This window comes from Perissodus microlepis, chromosome 14 (assembly GCF_051167445.1).
Source record: "Perissodus microlepis isolate ML-2025 ecotype Zambia chromosome 14, ASM5116744v1, whole genome shotgun sequence".
In the NCBI taxonomy this organism is placed as follows: Eukaryota; Metazoa; Chordata; class Actinopteri; order Cichliformes; family Cichlidae; genus Perissodus; species Perissodus microlepis.
In genome coordinates, this window is record NC_140474.1 from 16,551,775 (window position 1) to 16,572,631 (window position 20,857).

Below are 20,857 nucleotides of genomic sequence, written 5' to 3' on the forward strand. Positions count from 1 at the left end.
GCTCAACTAAAAATGAAAATACCACACTAGACTGAACTTTTTTGTTCTCTTTAAACTTGTGGACTTTCTGGTACTGATTTTAGACTGTGGTTCTAGTGATTGTGTCTTGTTTTTACAGCCAGAGTTACTCAGGGTCTGAGTGAAAAGGTGTCCAAGTGCTGTGACCTAAAGGTGTACAACCCAATCAATGAAATATGTTGTCAATCAACCATCATATCAAAACGCGGACCAATGGCTGAATGCTGTGGTAAAGGTGAGCAGACACACAGTTGGAAAAGAAGACTAAATTACATTTCTGTGAAATGTACTCCATTCAAACATTTTGAGGATATTGGAGCAGCTTCTCAGTTGAGTTATATTTGAAGTAAAAATAAAAAAAAATGAAAATGATCTTTTCAACAGATGTTTTTGATAAGGACAAGCAGTTGTGTTGTGGTCCAGCTGATAATAAGACAATTCTGGTGAGGAATTCCCGTCACCATGAGTGCTGTGGTCACAGCCACTTTGACACTGAGACTCAGTGCTGTTCAAATGAGACGATGGAGATACAACCAAAGAATTCATCCTGCTGTGTCAAGAATTTCAGTCCAGGTATGCTCAGTACATAATAGCATGTCATTCTTTGCTGAATGGATTTCATGACATTTTTTGTAGTTTGAATCCAACTTTACATATCAGTCTTTAGGTATGTCAAACTGAGGCGTCTGCATGGTTACATTTGCTTAAAAAAATAATCAGCTTTCGATTAGTTTGCTTGTAGCAAATTTCCCTTTTTCCATTTTCCTTTGGATGGTTAAAGGAAGCTTATGCTAATTACTGTGAGTGAAGCCTGTATGTTGACTTTGTCTTTCCCTCTACAGGCCTTTCAAGTGGAAATTGTTTAGTTTCTTTGTTTTTTTTTTTTCAGTATACTGAAACATAAGCTGAAATTAAGCATATTTCCTTTTTATTTAAAAATCTTGATGCTTTTTGTCCACAGGTGTGGAAAAACAGGTAAGCACACTGTAACAAAAGTATTAATTGCCTTAGATTGGTCAATATAGAAACGTATTGGTCCTGTCTTAAACAATATTTTTAGATCCCATTTTATTTTACAGATCACAGAGCTTCAACCCAACTGGTAGGTTAAAGGAACTTTTTGCAATTATTCTAGGTCTTTGTCAGCCCTTGGCATTTCTCAAGCGTCCTTCTTTCTAATCTTGCTTCTTATAGCTAATTGTATCACCACGGCACTGTTCTCTGCTTTTTCACCTTTGTTATGTCTGGTTGGTAAGCTATCACCAGTTTGCCCATCTGTATCTGGAAGTCCCAAAGACAACACAGAGGCACTAATCATGGCAGTACAGGAACAAGCCCTGAGCAAAAGATCCATAGAAGCTGGAGTCTACCACACCAGGCAAGACCCCAGGTGCAGGCTGTGTAAAGATGCCACTGAGACAATCCGCCACATAACAGTAGGGTGCAAGATGCCTACAGGCAGGGCATACATAGGACGCCATAACCAAGTCGCCAGCATAGCATACACGAACATCTGTGCAGAGTATGGCCTGGAAGTCCTGAGGTCAAAACAGGACACGGGTGGTTGTGAATGACCAAACTAAGAGCCTGTGGGACTTCCAGATACAGACAGACAAACTGGTGATGGCTATGAACCGGACACAGTAGTGGTAGACAAGCAGAGGACCAAAGCTTGAAGAAGGGGTAAGCAGGGGCAAGAGGGGAATTTTTAATTCATGTAATTTACATCCATATCTATATGTTTATATAGTTCCGGTTTGACTTTATTAAATGAAATCTCTATACATATTTTACATTTGTGTGCCATACATTAGTCTATGCTGTTTACAAAAAACAAAAAAACAAACAAACTATTAATTGTGTTCGACTTTGTGGTTTTGTTCATGTGATGTGGACAGTTTGTGTGTTTATTTTTGCCCGTCTTTGTACATCCACAGCACTGAACCAAACACACATCTCTGTGGGTCATCATGTTACAATCCAAAGGAAAGTCAGTGCTGTGAGAGAAATCAAAAGCCTCACTGGTTCTGTGCCTCAGGTAACACCGTCTCCATGTTTGTTTTGACATTTATCCACTTTATCTGTTAGTTACTAGTTGATGTGACTTGGCACCACAGGGTGATCTTAACTATACAGCTTCAATAGCAGTTAGAGCTTTTTGGTATCTTGTGTGTATCAGTGTGAAAGCAAAGAAGTTCAACAAAATACTAAACTAATAATGTAAATCGAAAATGATATCAAAATAAGAAATGGTGCCATTTTCGCTCATTTTGAAGTCATAAACCTTAAACAGTTCTAAAAGACGGGGACAGGAACACATATACCTTTTGTACTCCTTTTTTTGATTTTGCTGTGCCCTACGCGTTTTCCGTCTGTGATGGTTCTCCAGCCAGCTTTGTACTCTTTTACTACCATGTAATCTATTATAAAGAATAACTGGGCATTGTCTAACGTGAAAAAAAGACATCTGCATGGCAGCAAGTTCTTCCAAATCCTCGATTTATTTTTCAGTAATAAGAAGGCTTTCATGATGCAAGTTACTCAAGCCCCACACCCTAACAAATGGTTTGATGCTTTAACTCAAGAAAGAGCAGTATTTCATGCCACAAACAGAGTTCAACTAAATGTAAAACATTTGTTGTTATAGGCAGACAATTAGCCAATAACAAACCCTGCTGAAAATAAGGCAAAAAAAAATGTGGGAGGAAGCGACAGTAAAGGCTGTGAATAAAGCCACAGAGACAAATGATTGAACGATTTGACTAAAAAAACAGAATGTTGGGAAGAGTTGTGTCTGTCTGACTTACTTCCCAGGTTGCCCTCAGATAAATCCAGACAGTGAACTAAATTTCTTTATGCTTACCGACAATGAAGTATGTGTCATCATACTTTGAGACTGTTAAGAAGTCTGTCTTGCGAGGATCAACGTCATGGGAAATGCAGGTGATGCATGAAAGCCTGGCTACTCAAAACCTCTTTAAAAAAGGTTCTCGATGGATACAGACATCTAAATTTTTAGTAGCAACTGGTGTGAAGATAACATGTTTTAATGCAAATGTTGTCATGTGCAGCATTACTATAGGGCTGAACTGAGAAAAAGTGATAAGTAATCGTAGTATTGTGAACAACCACAATTGATCACACAGCTTCCGGCTTCTTGTGCCATCCAGTAGAACAATAAAGCTTTTTAATGAATAAAGAGCAAGTGAAATTAAAAGAGAGGAGGGGAGAGAGACAAAAAGCAAGTGTGTTTTTTTTGTTTTTTAACTACGGAAATGACTCATTAGATGAGCAACATCTTTTGGATAAAACTAGCTCCCATAAACTGCAAACTCACACTCCAAAAAGGATGTTAGCCCAACAACACATGGCAAACTGCAGCTCGTTTGTTAAAAACATTTCTGGAGCTCTGAATGGGTTCATTAACTTTGTTGTACCGCTATAACTTGTTATCTTTATGACATGTTGTTGAACCAGAAAGTCACCCAACTCTTTTTTTCACTTATTCCCTCCACTTTACCATAGTTTTGCCCTCACTCTGATTTTTGCACATTTGGCTTCACATGCCATCAGGGTTCTTTTTTCTGACAGGTAATTCCTCTGTGCGTCGCTTACCCTTTGCAGATGGAGACAATAAACTTATGTCTATTAAAGAGGGTTTTGTATTTGAAACTCAAGCAGTAAGTGTGCGAAACAGGGAACGTCATCTTTTCCACATATCATTTATCTCAACATGTTCAGTCTGATAAGTTTTTATTGCAACTACTATAGAGGGAAGGAAGATCAGATAGTTGATTGCTTCACAGACATGATTGAGCTGAAATCTCAATTTTATCATCAGTACAGTGCAAAGGATGGGAAAATAAGTAGGCTCTTACTTGTGAATATCAAAGAGGGTATTGTATTAGAAAATGCAGGTACAAGTAAACATGCTGAATGTGAACAAGTATCATTTCTCCTCTCTCAGACCCTCTGAGTCATCTTTTGTGGACATTATTCATCTCAACATGTTTACTCTGATAAGTTTTTCACTGCACTCTCTCATCTTTCCACCTTTCTGACCCTCACATCCCTCTATTTAGGTCTAAGCAAGACGACACCAACTGTGTATAACCCACGCACGCAAGTCTGTTGTGATGGATGTGTATCTGCGTGGAAGCCTTGGATAGATCAAGTAATGGACTAATTGCTTTACTTTTATTCTGGCTGCTTAGCTGGAAGAGTTTTAATTTTGTCTTTTTAATGCAAAGGTTAACAATTTTTATCTTTTTAAATTAGCTAATGTACGCACATTCATTTCAGTATTAAATTCTATTAAAAGAACACTTGAATCTGGAGCACTGACAGGAATGGTACAGAATGATCCCAGAAGAAAAAAAAAAGCTTTTTCTATGCAAGTTTGATTAGAGAGCTCTGAGTTCCACCCTGCTCCTTTTATACAGTAACAAGGGTATTTACGATCTGATGTCTAAAGGTCATCTAAAGGCATAGGTAGCGGTTACAACTAATGCAAAAGTGTGTGTGTGGGATATAGTGTGTGGGATATAGTGTGTGGGATATTGTGTGTGTGTGTGGGATATAGTGTGTGTGCATTTGAATGTGTAGAGGAAAAGCTTGGTTTTGTCTGCATTGCTTCACACTTAAATTCATTACCTCTGATTCTTCCAGTGCTGTGGAGAGACGCCGTATGGCTCGGCACAACGTGGAGGTCTCTGTTGTAATAACACCTTGTACGAGGACAGAGACGATGGAGAGGAATGTTCAGAGATGGGTATTCCTTACAACCCGGCTAAAGGGACCATGTGTTGTTCTCAGTTTCACGGCAGCCCAGGACAACACTGCTGTGGGACAGAAATTTACCAGCCTCATGCTGAGATCTGCTGCAATGGACACAGGTGTGTGTGTGTGTGTGTGTGTGTGTGTGTGTGTGTGTGTGTGTGTGTGTGTGTGTGTGTGTGTTCTTTTTAATGGTTTTAAACACTTGAATTTTTTTTTTTTTTTTTTAAATCACATTCATATTCACTGTTATTATATTTGCTTTTTTTGTTTACTCTTAATATCACACCCTCTACAGACAAAATTACAACATCATTATGATAAGAAGAGCACCTCAATGTCAGCTGTATATATTTCATTTTGTTTAATATACTGGGATATTTGTAATTAGAGCTATTTGTTATATTTTTGTAACTCTGTCACTTTTTTGTTTTATTTGGTTTAGTTAGTTAGTTACTGTTCTTACTGTCATGGAACAACTGTGCCCACACAATCTCCTCTGAGATTAATAAAGTAAATCATTTACGAGACAGGCAGACATTACAGACATACCGAAGGTCTTTCCCACCTATTTTTCCTTCCAATGCATTGAGTTACTGAAAGAATTTCTCTGCCTCATCACTCTGAGTCTCTGTCTGGGCTTGGTGCTTTTTCAGTTTAAGTTTATTGTTAAAACCTGTGCATGCTTGTCATGACTCCAGTGTTCAATGAATGTACTTTCATATTCAGTAACTGCATTTATTGCAACATTCAATGTTTTGTATTGCCATATGGGCTGGAACCAGTGTTGTTTTGTTTTTTTTTGTTTTTTTTTCTTTTTTTGTGTCCCGTTTGGATCTTTAGCCATCAGAATTGTTGTCTTAAGGCCAAGAAAGATGCCAAGCGGATTTATTTTACCAAGTGGATCATCATGGCCTTGCTATATTGGTCCATTTGATTGACCTTTATTATAATTATGTATTTATTTTATTTTCGGTTGCTACAAACGGGACAGACGTGACTGGGGGATAGGACAGGGAGAAAGAATGAAAGAAAGAGAGGGAGAGAAAGAAAACCAAAGGGGAGAAGAGATAGTGAGAAGGGGGGGAAGAAAGGAAAAAAACAAACAAACAAACCAAACGCCTGGATCACCTGTATGGAGAAAAAAAACAGAAGAGAAAGCAAACAACAAAGAGCAACATAATAAAAACAGCACCATCACAATAAACTAGCTAGCAGTAGATAACAGTAGATACTAAATAATAAACGATATTGTGCAGCACGCAAGATAGACAGCGCACAATGTGCTTTGAGGCAGCAGCCAAGAAAGGTGTAGTCCGCGTCTGTGAACACCCGTGTGTACACCTGTGTGCATACCTGTGTGGATCAGCATGCTTGTATTCCAAAGGTTTCTCCATGTAACGATCTGCTAGGGAGTGTGGGGAGCCATAGCCCCGTCCACCAGGGTATGAAGCAGGTATGGAGGAGATCCAGGCCCCAGATATCCAGAGGCCCCAGAGTACAAGGACCCGAGGAGGACCACCAAAGGGGGGGGGGAACCGTGCCACCCTCCTGGGAAGAGCTGAGTAGAGCCCCAAACGAGAGGTCACCCCGCAGCTACGGAGCAGAGGCCAGAGGGGGTTGCAGTGGCGTGCCCGCGGGCTCCGCCGGCAGCCAGCTGTGCCAGAGAGGACCGAGCTTCAGGCCCAGAGGCCAGAGGCCTGAGGGCATCCCACCCCCCGGAAGGAGCCCAGCCGGGCCACAGGCGCCCGGCCCCGCCAATCGGCCACCAGGAGTGAGCCGGTACATGCATGAGCGCCCAGCCCCAGATGACAAGGACCACCAACACACCAACGTCTAAGGGCATCAGCCACCGGCAGGGAGTGTGGTGAGGGGAGATAGGCCTCCGTACTTTAGAGGGCCTGAGATGTACCCAGAGAGGTTGAGTCTAAGACCCAACCTGACATATAGACACAGACAAACAGGCACACGCGGACACAGACGTGCATTCCCACCCCCATATGCACAACCAAATACTCGGCACTCACCCAACGTGTAGACAGACACAAATAGACACTGCACAGACAGTCGCACTCCCCAAACATACTCTATATCCCAGGTCCAGGTACCCCCGCCCCCAGAGGGGCAAGCCGCACCTAGACCCAGGAGATGTAACCCTTCTCTCTGGGGTGGAGGCAAGCGGACCACCTCCTTATCTGCAGTAGCAGGGAGGCCCCGCATCCCAGACCCCAGTCTGACGGCCAGCACCTCCTCCCAGCCCCCCAGCCCTGACAGCTAACAGAACCGGGGTGAGTGAAGACCTCAAACCTCCCTACGCCCGCTCATATGTAATGTTGTTGTGTGCTGTTCTAAAGTGCATTTAAAACTCAGGAGAGCATGGTACTAGCTTCCTCTCAGAGAGCAGCACGGCTCCTCCCGAAAACCCTCAGTGTCTAAATGCATTTAAAATTGAGGGTAGGGCACCAGCGCCAGAGGTGGGTTGGAGTACAACGACCATCCTCTGGATGCTGTAAAACGTGCCCACCCCCAAGGCCCTATATGTATGTGTTATGTGAGAGTGTGAGTAATGTGGATGTCTAGGTTGCAGAATAAAATTGAGGCACAGGCGGCCAGAAGGGGACAGAGGGGGAGTGCCTCCCCTGCACCCTGGTGACATACTTGCACCCCAAGCCCTGCGTGTGTGGGTGGGTGTGGTAGAGCGGGAATAGGGAGGCAGCTGAGGATGGGGAGGGAAGAAAGGGAGGGGCAAGCGGCCCCTCCCTGGGGCCAGCTCCCCCGCTGACCCCAGTAGGCACCCCCACGCTCTGGAACACACCAGGGCAAGGAGGCCCAGGCCCATCCGGACCGGGGCCCGCAGCAGCAGCACTGCCCAGCCCCACAGAGTCCGGGGCAGCCCACCCGACTCCACCCCAGAGAAAACTGCACCCACCCCATCATCCAATCATCTCCCAAACTACACAAGACAATAGACACCCAGGTTGAGTTCATTCTCCCCCTCTCCTATATCTCTCCCCCCACCTGCAGAGTGAGCTCCTGTAGTGAGGAGACCACCTGAAAAGATGTAACAACCTCCCCACCAGTTAGAGAGCCCCCTAGTTGGGCCGATGCACCAGAGGTCCCCTGCACTGGGGCTGAGCCCCCCTGCACCCACCCGCCCACTGCTCCGGCGACACAACAGCCAGGACCCAAGCCCCCAAGGCCCGGCCAGCACCCCAGACCGGGGGGCGGAGCACCCCCAGACCCCCAAGCCTCCACGCCCGTCCCGGACCCTCCCAGGGGCAGCCAGGCTACCAGGCCAGTAACCAACGTCCGCCAGCACAGACCCTCCCCCATCTCCGCTGTACGCAGCCACAAGGAAAACACCATCCAAGAGCCCCAGAGCTTCTAACCAGGTCATGGCCACAGCCCCCAGGTTAGGCCCTCCAGGGAAACGTCCCTAGGGACTCCCCAGACGCCCTAAGGCCGTCCCTACCCCCACATCAACCACAATAGCGAAGGCAGGACCAAACCATGACCCCCCACCCCCACTAGGTGATGAAGCCGATCAAAGGAGCCCAAAGGGATTGATCAAATGTGATGGCAGAAGTTGTATCAAGACTAATGTGATCTATTAGATGGTTTTTATATTGGTTAGAATTAAGATTATTTTTATTTTTCCAGTTAATGAGGACCATTTTCTTGGCAATGCATAGGGCCGTAAAAACAACGTGGGCTGTGTTTATTTCTGCAGTGACCTCATCCAAGTTGCCCAGAAAGCATACTAAAGGGGAGGCTGGAATGTTACATTTCAGACACTTTGATAAGTCTTCACATATCTCACGCCAAAATTTCTGAACTGGTGGACAGAACCAAAGAGCGTGGATGTAATTGTCCGGTGTATTTGCTGTGCAGTGTGAGCAGTTGTTGGAAGGCGTATAGCCCATCTTGAACATCCTATGACCAGTATAGTGCACTCTGTGTAATATTTTGTATTGTATTAATTGCAAACTGGGATTTCTGATCCATTGAAAGGTTTTTAAGCATATCTGAGACCAAAGGTTTGGGTCTAAGTTGATTGATAAATCTGCTTCCCATTTTGCAATAGGAAGGGATATTGATTCATCTATTTTAGAAAGTGTTCTGTATATTTTAGACAATAATTTGGGGGGTTTTAGACTAAGAAATTGTACCACACTTGGTGGTGTTTGTAATTCAGCTTCACTGGGATTAAATTTCTTTTTTACTATGGATTTAATTTGTTGATATTCCAAAAATCGTTTCTTGTTGATCCCATATTGTATAACTAGTCTGTCAAACGAAATAAAGTCTGTTCCTTCCGATATATGTTCCAAGTATTTAATTCCTTTGCAACTCCAATCTGAAAAGTTTATCATATTATTGTTTTGTAATATGTCCGGGTTGTTCCAGATAGGTGTACGTTTGCATGGGATTAATGAAGACTGTCATTTTTAGAAACTCCCACCACGCTGTCAGAGAAGAGCTAATATTGATGCTTTTAAAGCATTCATGTCGTTTGATGTTTGAGCTGATAAATGGTAGGTCTGAAATTTCTAGGTTATTACATAGTGCCTGTTCTACATCTATCCAAGGTTCATCTAAGAAGGTGTGTTTAAACCATCTAGAGATGAACTGAAGCCTGTTGGCTAAAAAATAGTGATTAAAGTTAGGCAGATCTAATCCTCCTTTATCCTTGGTCCTTTGTAGTGTTTTTAAGCTGATACGTGGGGGTTTATCTTTCCAAAGGAATTTAGAAATGTACGAGTCTAGAGATCTGAACCAATCTTGTGATGGCTTATTTGGGATCATTGAAAATAAATAGTTTATTTTTGGCAAGATCATCATTTTTATAGCGGCGACCCTTCCCATGAGTGATATGGGTAAAGATTTCCATCTAGCCAGGTCGCCTTCTACTGTCTTTAAAAGTGGGATGTGGTTTAATTTAGTTAATTCTGAAAGTTTAGGAGAGACATTGATACCTAAATATTTTATATTTCCACATTGCAGTGGGGAAGGAGAAGAATTATGGAAGGAGCAATTAATCGGAAGAACTGTTGATTTCGACCAGTTAATTGAATAATCTGATACACTTGAGAAGGAATTTATCAATGCAATTACCCCAGAGATATTGGTTTGTGAGTTTTGGAGAAAAAGTAACACATCATCTGCATAAAGGCTGATTTTATGTTCTATATTCTTACATTTTATGCCCTTAATTGTTGTAGCCTGTCTAATTGCTGCTGCTAATGGCTCAATAAAAATTGCAAACAGTGAAGGGGAGAGTGGGCATCCCTGTCTGGTGCCCCTCAGAAGAGAGAAGCGGGAGGATGTTTGGTCATTTGTTCTGACACAAGCTGTTGGGGAGTTATATAATATTTTTAACCAGTTTATGAAACAGGGTCCAAAACCAAATTTATGTAAAGTTGCAAATAGAAATTTCCAGTTAACTCTGTCAAATGCTTTTTCTGCATCTAAAGAAAATATTATGGTTTCAGTGTTTTTACTGCATGAGTAGTCTATTAAATTAAGTAATCTACGTGTATTTGTTGATGAGTGCCTACCTTTTATAAAACCAGTTTGGTCAGGATGAATTAAAAGGGGGGTTATTTTCTCTAATCTCTTTGAGAGAGCTTTGCAGATTATTTTAAGGTCTACATTAATAAGGGATATTGGACGATAGCTTGAGGGATATACAGGGTCTTTGCCTGGTTTTTGTAAGAGACTGATATTTGCAGAGTTCATATTTGGTGGTAGTCTACCATTTTCTTTGATTTCCTGCAACATCCTGTGAAAAACTGGTGCCAGAATTGTCCAGAATTCTTTGTAAAAATCTGTTGGAAAACCATCTGGACCTGGAGCCTTATTATTGGGCATACTTATCAGAGCTTCCTGGAGTTCACCTGGCGTCAGTGGCGAATCCAGTGCTATTGCTTGGGTGTCTAATAATTTTGGAAGAGTTATGTTGTCGAGAAATTGATCAATTTCGTTTTTAGATGGGTTTATTTGTGGTGTATATAAAGTTTCATAGAAATCCCTAAAAATGTTATTTATTTTTTTAGGATCATATATTGTATTCCCAGATAAATCTTTAACAGCACATATAGTTGTTTTTTTCTTTATTGATTTTTAACTGGTTAGCAAGAAATTGTCCGGATTTGTTACCGTGTTCATAATTTTGCAGGCGAAGTCTTTGTACTAAGAATTTAGTCTTTTTATTAATAATTTCATTTAATTCTAGTTTTGTCTTGCGTATTTTGTTTAATATTTCTTGATCTTGGTGTGACACATAGGCTTTTTCTAAGGATTTGATGTTTTTCTCTAGTTCCTGAATTTTTTTGTTTTCTTCTTTCTTCTTATGTGATGAGAAAGAGATTATTTTACCTCTCATCACGGCTTTCCCTGCTTCCCAGAGGACAGATGCTGATGTTCCAGGAATGTCATTAAAGCCTAAATATAGAGTCCATTCTTTTTTAAAGTATTTGATAAACTCTTCGTCTTTGAGCAGTGATGTATTAAATCTCCAGTTTTTTCTTGGTGTAGTATTATTCATCTGTATTAGTGTTAAAGATACAGGAGCATGATCGCTGACAGCTATAGGATGAATCTCAGTGTCTGTAATGTTACTCAGCAGTGAGCTGCTGACCAGAAAATAATCCAGATGAGAGTAGGAGTGATGGACATGTGAGAAGAAAGTATATTCCTTACTATTGGGGTGAAGGGAGCGCCATGCATCGCAAAGACCAAAGTCGCTCATATACTGTTTGATTATATTTGTGGACTGCCAGTTACGCTGAGTTCCTGCTGTATTGAGCCTATCCATTTCTTCATTTAGTCCCAGGTTGAGGTCTCCCCCCAGAACAATTGTGCAGTCTAGGTGTTCGGAGAGTGTACTAAAAAAACCGTGGAAGAATGAGGGGTCATCAACATTTGGACCATATATACTTACAATACCTAGCTTTTGGTTAAGTATAGATAGTTTGACGATTAGGAATCTGCCCTCTGGATCTATAACTGTATCGAGTACTGTGAAATTAATATTTTTATGTATTAGAATTGCTACTCCTCTTTGTCTAGAATTATAACAGGCTGAGAACACATTAGGAAACTCAGGTGTTTTAAGTTTATTCAAACCTGTGACAGGCATGTGGGTTTCTTGTAATAAAACGTCTGCCTGTAATTTTTTAAGTTGGTTAAGTATTTTTAACCTTTTTTCCCTAGAGCCAGCTCCATGCACATTCCATGTGTGTGCGTGATCGTGCAGAGTAAGCATGTAGAAATAGACAGTGTCGTTTGTGAATGGATAGGGAAACAGGTGATCGACATAGTGATAGAAAAGAGAAGCAAATAAACCAAAGAGCAAGGTGCGCGACAAGAGAGAGAGAGGAAAAAAGAAATAAAAACAGAAACATTCCAATTAAAGCATTGGCGGAGAGTGACGGTGACGTTATACTAAATTAGCAAACTGAAATTACATAGTTAAGCAAAAGTTAATACAAGAGAGTGTGAGTGAAGAGAATAGTGTAACGGATTCTTATCTGGTGTGCGGTCAATACAGCCATGGAGTGGTGCCAGGGTCGTGGTTGAGTTGTCCGTCCACGTAGAGCCGGTCCACGGCGATGACAGCCCGGGAGCCTTTCTGGATAAAACTACGTCGGACTGGGAAGAGGACCCTGCGTCGTTCCAGGATCTCTCTGGGGAACTGATCGTTCACGCTGAAATCCGTTCCTTTCAGCTCTCTGCCGCGACTCTTCACCTGCTCCTTCTGCTTGAAGTGGCCGAATTTGGCTACAATAGGACGTGGTCTCCCACTTCCTGTCTTCGGAGCCCCTGTGCGATGCACTCTATCGAACCCTATGTTTTTCACCGTGTCCTCCGGCAGCTTCAGGTGGATTTTAATGAAGCTTCTCACGGTCGTTTCCGGGTCCTCTCCGGCAGACTCTGGAATACCAGAAAACACCAGATTATCTCTCATGCTACGGGCTTGTAAATCTATAACGGTCTCTTTTATTTTTTTTATTTTCTATGTTTAATTGGGTCACATTATCGGTTAGAGATTTGACCGAGTCCCGTAGCGTGGCGTTTTCCGCAGCAAGTGTTTCCACCTGCCGCTGGCTGAACTCCAGGGATTCTTTTAGAGATTTAAATTCCCGGTGTAAGATCTCCACCAGGGACAGCCTTGCATCGAAACTGGACAATCGCTTATCGATTGACTCCAGGATGTCGACGATATCTTTGCCGGCAGGCGATGTTGTGCCGGGGGAGTCTGCCGGGCGATATCTTTTAGATGACGGCGTCTCAGCTTTGGCCGGGGAAGACGCGCTCTGGGCCTTCTTCATTACTAAATCTTCAAAGCACCGGTCGATGTATTCTTGGAGAGCGTCTAAACTCTCCTCGTTGTCCTCCAGGGTGTTAGAGATGATAGGACAGATGTTGTTAGTTATATGACAGTTGGTTAGTTTATTTGGCAATACTGAAGTTTAAAGAAACTTTGTTAAATTCTATGCTACCATTCGCTTTTTTTTTTTTTTTTTCCGCCAAATCTCCGGCGTCTGACGTCACCTACAACATGGGTCGCTTACCTTTCCCCGTCACTTCCGTCACTTACCTCTCCTCTGGAACCAGTGTTAATGTATGAATTATCACACAACTCAGTAGCTATTCATATCCAGGTCTCAGTTGCTGTTTTATGGTAGGCTTTGTAACAGTTGAACTTGCTGAATCTTGGCGGCTCATAAGATGCAGTAACTATCAGAGCTTGTTTTCACGAACTTTGCTGCTAGTTGTGGCGATACCTAAATACCAAAAGAAGATCATATTTATGTTTATGTCTTTCTTTATTTGTTATGTGTCATATGTCAATGAGAGGAATGTTATAACAAAAAAAAAAAAAAATAAGTTAATGAACATTGCTCATTGCTTTTTAAAACGTAATGCATTGTTTTTCCTTTTTTAATCCCCGGAGAAAATTATCTTATCAATATTTTGCATTACTTTCTAACGTGGCATTAGACCCATGATCATATAATTACTAGTTAAGAATACAAACCTTAAACTACAGAGCCATATAGACGAAGATCCAGCAACTCTGATGATGTTCTGTTTTTTCAGTGCACAAATGAAGACATTATCTTCTATGCTAACATCTAGCAATACACATATAGACTAATGTAATTCGCCCTCTTATGAACATATTTATCACTCTTCTTATTTGATATTAATTTGTCCCTCTGTTTCCCAACCAGGCATCTCAAATCAGAAAACATTTACTGCTGTGGGGTCAAAGCCTACAACATTAAAGACCCACAGATGAAGTGCTGTGAAGGAACACTGTACAATCTGACATCATTAGACAAGCATGGAGGGGATGCACAATGCTGTGGATCCATTCTGCAAAGGCCACAGGTAAAGTCAGTGACACAAATGACAGCAACAAATCATTTTGTATTTTCTACTATTGTTATGCGCAATTCTGACAGGCTTCATCTTGCTCTTGTGGTCATTTTAAAAATGTTGTACAAAACATGATTTAGCTACTATAAAAGCTACTTTTGGCTACTCTCTTATTCACAAGGGATTATCACAGTGACTAGTAAACCTTGGCAGATTTTTATGCCTTTTTGTGTGAAAAAATATGAAGGATAATGTTTAAAGAAAGGAAACTTATAACTGATAGAAAATGATAGGGCAGGAGAAAAACCCTGAGGAAACCAGCAGGTCCATACCACTATGCAATTGAAGTATTATTTACTGAACAGAAGCTTTGTTTGAAGCTTTGTTTAACAGCATGTTAGAATACATTTGGTCTCTGACTGTCTGTATTGTGCAGAGCTTAAAGACATAGGGAAGGCAAGGCAAGTTTATTTATATAGCACAATTCAACAACAAGGTGATGCTTTACAGAGACATTAAAAAACAAAAACAAATAAAAAGCATGATTTAAAATTGATAGAAAAAACAGTAGATAAAATCAGAACAGTAGATAAAATCAGTAGTTAAAATGTAAGTTTTGAAATTTAAGCTTAAAAGTGTGGATTTGGTGTTTTATTCAAATGCAGCTGAGAACAGGTGAGTCTTCAACCTGGATTTAAATAAACTGAGTGTTTCAGCTGATCTGAGGCTTTCTGGGAGTTTGTTCCAGATATATGGAGCATAAAAGCTGAATGCAGCTTCTCCGTGTCTGGTTCTGACTCTGGGAACTGATAAAAAAACGACTCCAGAAGACCTGAGGGATCTGGAAGGTTCACACCAGGTCAGGAGGTCACTGATGTATTTTGGTCCTAAACCATTCACAGCTTTATAGACCAGCATCAGAACTTTAAAGTCTATCCTCTGACGGACAGGCAGCCAGTGTAAAGACCTCAGAGCTGGACTGATGTGGTCCACTTTTTTGGTCTTAGTGAGGACTCGAGCAGCAGAGTTCTGAATGAGCTGTAGTTATCTGACTGATTATTTTAGGTAGACCTGTAAAGATGCTGTTACAGTAATCAAGCCTGCTAAAGATGAATGCATAGACTAGTTTTTCCAGGTCCTGTTGAGACATCAGATCTTTTATTCTTGATATATTCTTGATGTGATAGTAAGCTGATTTTGTTATTGTCTTAATGTGTTTTTCTAAGTTTAGGTCTGCATCCATCACTACACCCAAATTTCTCGCCTGGTTTGTGGTTTTTAGGTGTATAGATTGAAGTTCTCTGGTGACCTGTAATAGTTTTTCTTTGGCACCAAAGACTATTACTTCAGTTTTGTTTTTGTTTAGCTGGAGAAAATTGTGGCACAACCAGTCATTAATTTCCTCAATGCATTTACCCAGAGCCTGTACAGGGCCTCGGTCTCCTGGTGACATTGTGATATATATTTGTGTGTCATCTGCATAGCTGTGATAGTTTATTTTGTTGTTCTTTATAATCTGTGGGAGCATGTAAATGTTAAACAGAAGGGGTCCCAAGATGGAACCTTGGGGAACTCCACATGTGATACTTGTCTGCTCAGATGTGAAGTTACCTATTGATACAAAGTATTTCCTGTTTTCTAAGTATGTTTTGAACCAGTTTAGTACAGTTTGTGAAAGACCTGCCCAGTTCTCCAGTCATTTGTGTAATATGTTGTGGTCAACTGTATCAAATGCTGCACTGAGATCCAGTAAAACTAAGACTGACATTTTTCCACTGTCTGTATTCAGACATATGTCATTAAACACTTTGGTCAGAGCGGTTTTAGTGCTGTAGTTCTGTCTAAAACCTGCAAAAGCAGTTATTCTGTGTTAAGAAGTAATTAAGCTGTTGAGAAACTGCTTTTTCAATGATTAAAAATGGGAGATTTGAGATCAGCCTGTAGTTGTTCATTTGTGTCTTGTCAAGATTGTCCTTTTTCAGTATAGGTTTAATTACAGCAGTTTTTAGTGGTTCTGGAAACACACCTGACATTAAAGAAAAGTTGACGATCTGTAACAGGTCTGACTCCAAAGTCTTTGAGACCTTTTTGAGAAAACTTGTTGGCAGGACATCTAAACAGCAAGAGGAGGAGTTCAGTTGACCTAAGATGTCCTCCAGGTCTTTGTTGTTAATAGGGTGAAACTGTTTGACGGTGTTTAAACAGTTTTTCGGTGGACACAGTACATATCCTGAATCTGCTGTTGATGTACCAATTGCTAGTCTAATCTTTTGGATTTTTTTCTGTGAAGAATTTGGCAAAGTCATTGCAGGGCATGGTTGAATGAAGTTCAGCTGCCACTGACACAGGAGGGTTTGTTAGCCTGTCAACTGTAGAAAATAAGACCCGAGCATTATGACTGTTTTTGGTGATGATGTCAGAGAAGTAGGACCTCCTTGCACTCCTCAGTTGTAAATTATAATTGTGAAGTTTCTCTTTATAGATGTCATAATGAACCTGGAGGATTGTTTTTCTCCATCTGCGCTCAGCTTTCCTACACTCTCTTTTTTTCATTTTTCACCAGTGTGGAGTTTCTCCATGGAGACTTTTTCCTTCCAGAGATAACCTTCACCTTAATGGGAGCAATAGTGTCCATTACATTTAACATTTTAGCATTGAAGCTATTGACAAGCTCATTGACATACAGATTGTTTTAAAGAAAAGAAGGATCTCTAATTTAAATACAGCTCATGTTGCACCATAACTATTATTATTAGGTTTTAAGCAGGTATATACTATAACTCAAGCAAGTCAAGGAAGTTTTTTTTTTTACGACCATGTGTAAAAATTTAGCTGACCTGTAGCAACATCTTACCATGAATGTGAGATTGTGGACTGCCTGAATTAGCACAATCACTCAATGACTGCAAACGGTTGTGCTTTCATTAACCATAATTGATGATATATCTTCAAATCCAGGACATTTGCTGCTCAAGTGAGGACAAAGAGGTGCTGTACTCTGCCAAGACAGGGTTTAGCTGCTGTGGTCACCTCTACTATAACACCAGCCTGTGGTCATGCTGTGCTGGGAGGCTGAGATCGATCCATGAAGCAGGACAGGATCAGAGAAAGATGATAAAAGGTCTGTTTAGATGTTACACATTCTCTCTTACAAAGTAGGACTTAATTTTATGTCAATTTATCTTGATGGCACAACCTAGAGATCTCACTTTACCAATAATATGTCTATAATGTTCTTTTTTTTCAGAATCCAGAGTTCTATCTGTGAATAATTTGAATAAAGCTAATCTTTGCAGAGGTATTATAAAAACATATTGGTAAAAAAAAAGATATTTATGAATTGATATGAATTTGTAGTGTAATATATTTGTGTATCTTTCTCCTTAGTGTACATTGGGGCTGTGGAAAGTGTCTCTCTGCAGAGCGTTGTGTTCAGGAATGTTTTGAAGGTCTATGGGATGAAGGCCAAAGTGAAAGCTCTGCCTTTGCCCTACGTCCTGGAAACAAATGATCGCTGTAGCTATCCTAAACTGATTCCTGGGAAGACCTACTTCTTTAACAAAGACAATATTTTCACTGGTTTCATCGATGATTCTTTTCTTCAGCCACTCCATTTCATTATTTCCAAGTGTTCACCTAGGATCACCACTCACCGAAAATCAACAAATATGCCTTTTGCATACTGAGCACTCACACTAAAGCTGAGTGTATGCTGACACCAGCCCAGCAGCTAGACCCTGAACTTCAAAATGTAACAAAGGCAATATTGAACAGATAGGCTGGTAGCATTATAACCTTCACTTCTAAATGTACATGTTTCTAAAGCAGATATATTGTGGGGATTACTTTGTCTTTGAGCTGGTTTTTAATTTTGCTCTCTGTAGCTTAAGATTCAAATCTAATTTTCAATATAAGGACTATTTTTAATACTTTATGGAATCCTTAAAATGTCAATCCTTTCAGGACTGCATGAACTCTTTGGGACTTGTATATTGGACAATTGATAGGCATGCAGCTTTATGGCCAGATGAGGCCTGTTTCCTCATTGTTCCAAACAAAGCAGATAAATGATCTTGAGTTTATTCTATGTGTTGAATGTGGCTTTGATAGATTTAGAGTGGAGCTCTCAATGTAAATCTATCAAACAGTGAACTTTCTTTTTAATATTCTGCTTTTTAAGCAGCCTTTAATTTATGCACCACAGAATAACTGTGGTGCATAAAGTAGATATTTGAAGCAATATTGATGCAACAGAGTTCAGTGGGGAGTCAATCTTTCATTACGTGAATTTATAGATGAAAATTATATCTGTAAAATGAAAATTAAACCAGCTTCATCTCAAAGAATAAATGAATTAACTTCCTATTGTGTTCACTATCTTCTATATTTTTTACTGACTTTAGTCACTTCATGATATAACCACACTTTGACTAGTTGACACAGAAGATAAAGTCTTAAAACAGATGTTAACCTTTCCCAAAACCAGACATTGGCTATATCATATGACTCATTAAACTCATTACGTTAGGACATTATAAAGCATAACTATTATAGGTGCCACTAAAAGTCAAAAGATAGCCATAAACAGGAGGATATAGCTGATCAGTATATTTATATGTAAAATTTATATGTAAAATGGTCAATTTAATAGTTGCTTAGCCAGTCCACTCTGATCTAAAGTGGTGATCTGACTACTGAAAGACCAGCATTACTCTTAGTTACTTATAGCTTGATCCTGCATAGATAGCTTCAGATTAATTTGGCCTACGTCAGGCCCCTAAACTGTACCTAGTTATATTCCAAGTCCATTGGGAGTTGCTGTAACAGGTGTGGTGATTAGATACCTGGCCTGCATGTATGCTCAGGCCCCAGTTTTTGCCAGAGTAGGTGGACATTCTTGGAGAGAGAGGTAGGACCAGGTGAGTCCTTTCATTCACTAGCTTAATCTGAACCCTGGATCGCCTGCTGGGTAATACTTGTAGATCAGAGATTAGGGCTTTTTAAACAGAGAGCCGATTCACACTTCCTGTATTGGGGTGCTGGTTCTGACAATCCACAAGATGATCTCCTATGGCAACCACTAAAACAAAGAGGATTAGCAACTACTTTCACATTTTAGTTAGAAATGCATGAAAAGGCAAATTCATTTTTAAATTTTTTGAAATGCAGTTTTGTGGATTTTTTTTTAGTTTTTTTGTTATTGTTGTGTCATCTCTGTCAACCTACTATTGAAATGATAGAATGATCATTTCTTTGTTAGTGGGCAAACTTTCCCTGACTGTAAGATTTTATGTTCAAAATTACATAAAACCAAACAGAGGGAAAAAAAAGTCAAAAACATCAACATCCAAGCAAGAAAAAAAAAAAACACAGCTTAGTCAGTCTAAATCACAGGTGTCGAACTCCAGGCCTCAAGGGCTGGTGTCCTGCAGGTTTTAGATGTAACCTTGATACAAGACAGCTGATTTAAAGGCTAAATTACCTCCTCAACATGTCTTGAAGTTCTCCAGAGGCCTGGTAATGAACTAATGAACTAATGAACTAGGGGGCGATTGTGGCTCAAGGGTTGGCAGTTCGTCTTGTAATCGGAAGGTTGCTGGTTCGAGCCCCGGCTCAGACAGTCTCGGTCATTGTGTCCTTGGACAAGACACTTCACCCGTTGCCTACTGGTGGTGGTCAGAGGGCCCGGTGGCGCCAGCGTTCGGCAGCCTCGCCTCTGTCAGTGCGCCCCAGGGCAGCTGTGGCTACAATGTAACTTGCCATCACCAGTGTGTGAATGGGTGGATGACTGATTGTGTAAAGCGCTTTGGGGTCCTTAGGGACAAGAAAAGTGCTATACAAGTACAGTACACATTTAATCATTTGATTCAGGTGTGTTGACCCAGGGTGAGATCTAAAAACTGCAGGGCACCAACACCAATAAGTATAAACTCTTAATAGAGTTCATTTATTTATTTCATTTTGTCAGTGTGGGGTTTTGCAGGCCTTAGTATACAAGACAACAAAGAATTAAAGCAGGGTAGAAGGGAGAGCCTTCAGTTTTCAGGCCCCTCTTCTGTGGAACCAGCTTCCAGTTTGGATTCGGGAGACAGACACTATCTCTACTTTTAAGATCAGGCTTAAAACTTTCCTTTTTGCTAAAGCATATAGTTAGGGCTGGACCAGGTGGCCCTGAATCTTCCCTTAGTTATGCTGCAATAGGTGGACTGCCAGGGGATTCCGTTGATGCATTGAGTATTTCCCTTCACTCTCCTTTCTCACTCAGCATGTGTTAATAGACCTCTCTGCATTGAATCATACTTGTTATTCATCTCTGTCTCTCTTCCACAGCATGTCCTTATCCTGTCTTCTTTCTCTCACCCCAACCAGTCGCAGCAGATGGCCGCCCCTCCCTGAGCCTGGTTCTGCTGGAGGTTTCTTCCTGGTAAAAGGGAGTTTTTCTTTCCAACTGTCACCAAAGTGCTTGCTCATAGGGGGTCACTTGATTGTTGGACTGCGACTGTTGTTGTGATTTGGCCCTTATAAATAAAATTGAATTGAACTGAATTAAAGAGAGAGAGAGAGAGTGGTAGAAGACATGAAGCAAAGGGCCTTAAACTGAAATCAAATCCAGGTTGCTGCATTCAGCCTTGCAGCACATGGGTATTTGCACACTGTGTGATTTTTTTTTTTTTTT

General features: G+C 40.9%; 1 protein-coding gene across 1 annotated transcript in view; it reads left to right on the top strand.

Moving 5' to 3' along the window:
• Nucleotides 1-18,501, top strand: part of LOC146373738 (uncharacterized) — a 26,894-nt gene extending 8,393 nt beyond the window's left edge. The window contains exons 5-15 of the mRNA XM_084949723.1: nucleotides 119-253; nucleotides 403-591; nucleotides 980-993; nucleotides 1,098-1,120; nucleotides 1,956-2,056; nucleotides 4,101-4,192; nucleotides 4,687-4,913; nucleotides 14,034-14,193; nucleotides 17,140-17,302; nucleotides 17,429-17,479; nucleotides 17,569-18,501. Coding sequence (XP_084805849.1) covers nucleotides 119-253; nucleotides 403-591; nucleotides 980-993; nucleotides 1,098-1,120; nucleotides 1,956-2,056; nucleotides 4,101-4,192; nucleotides 4,687-4,913; nucleotides 14,034-14,193; nucleotides 17,140-17,302; nucleotides 17,429-17,479; nucleotides 17,569-17,867 — 1,454 coding nt within the window. The 3' untranslated portion in view covers nucleotides 17,868-18,501. The remainder of the gene's footprint in view (nucleotides 1-118; nucleotides 254-402; nucleotides 592-979; nucleotides 994-1,097; nucleotides 1,121-1,955; nucleotides 2,057-4,100; nucleotides 4,193-4,686; nucleotides 4,914-14,033; nucleotides 14,194-17,139; nucleotides 17,303-17,428; nucleotides 17,480-17,568) is intronic.
• The last annotated feature ends 2,356 nt before the right edge of the window (nucleotides 18,502-20,857 follow it).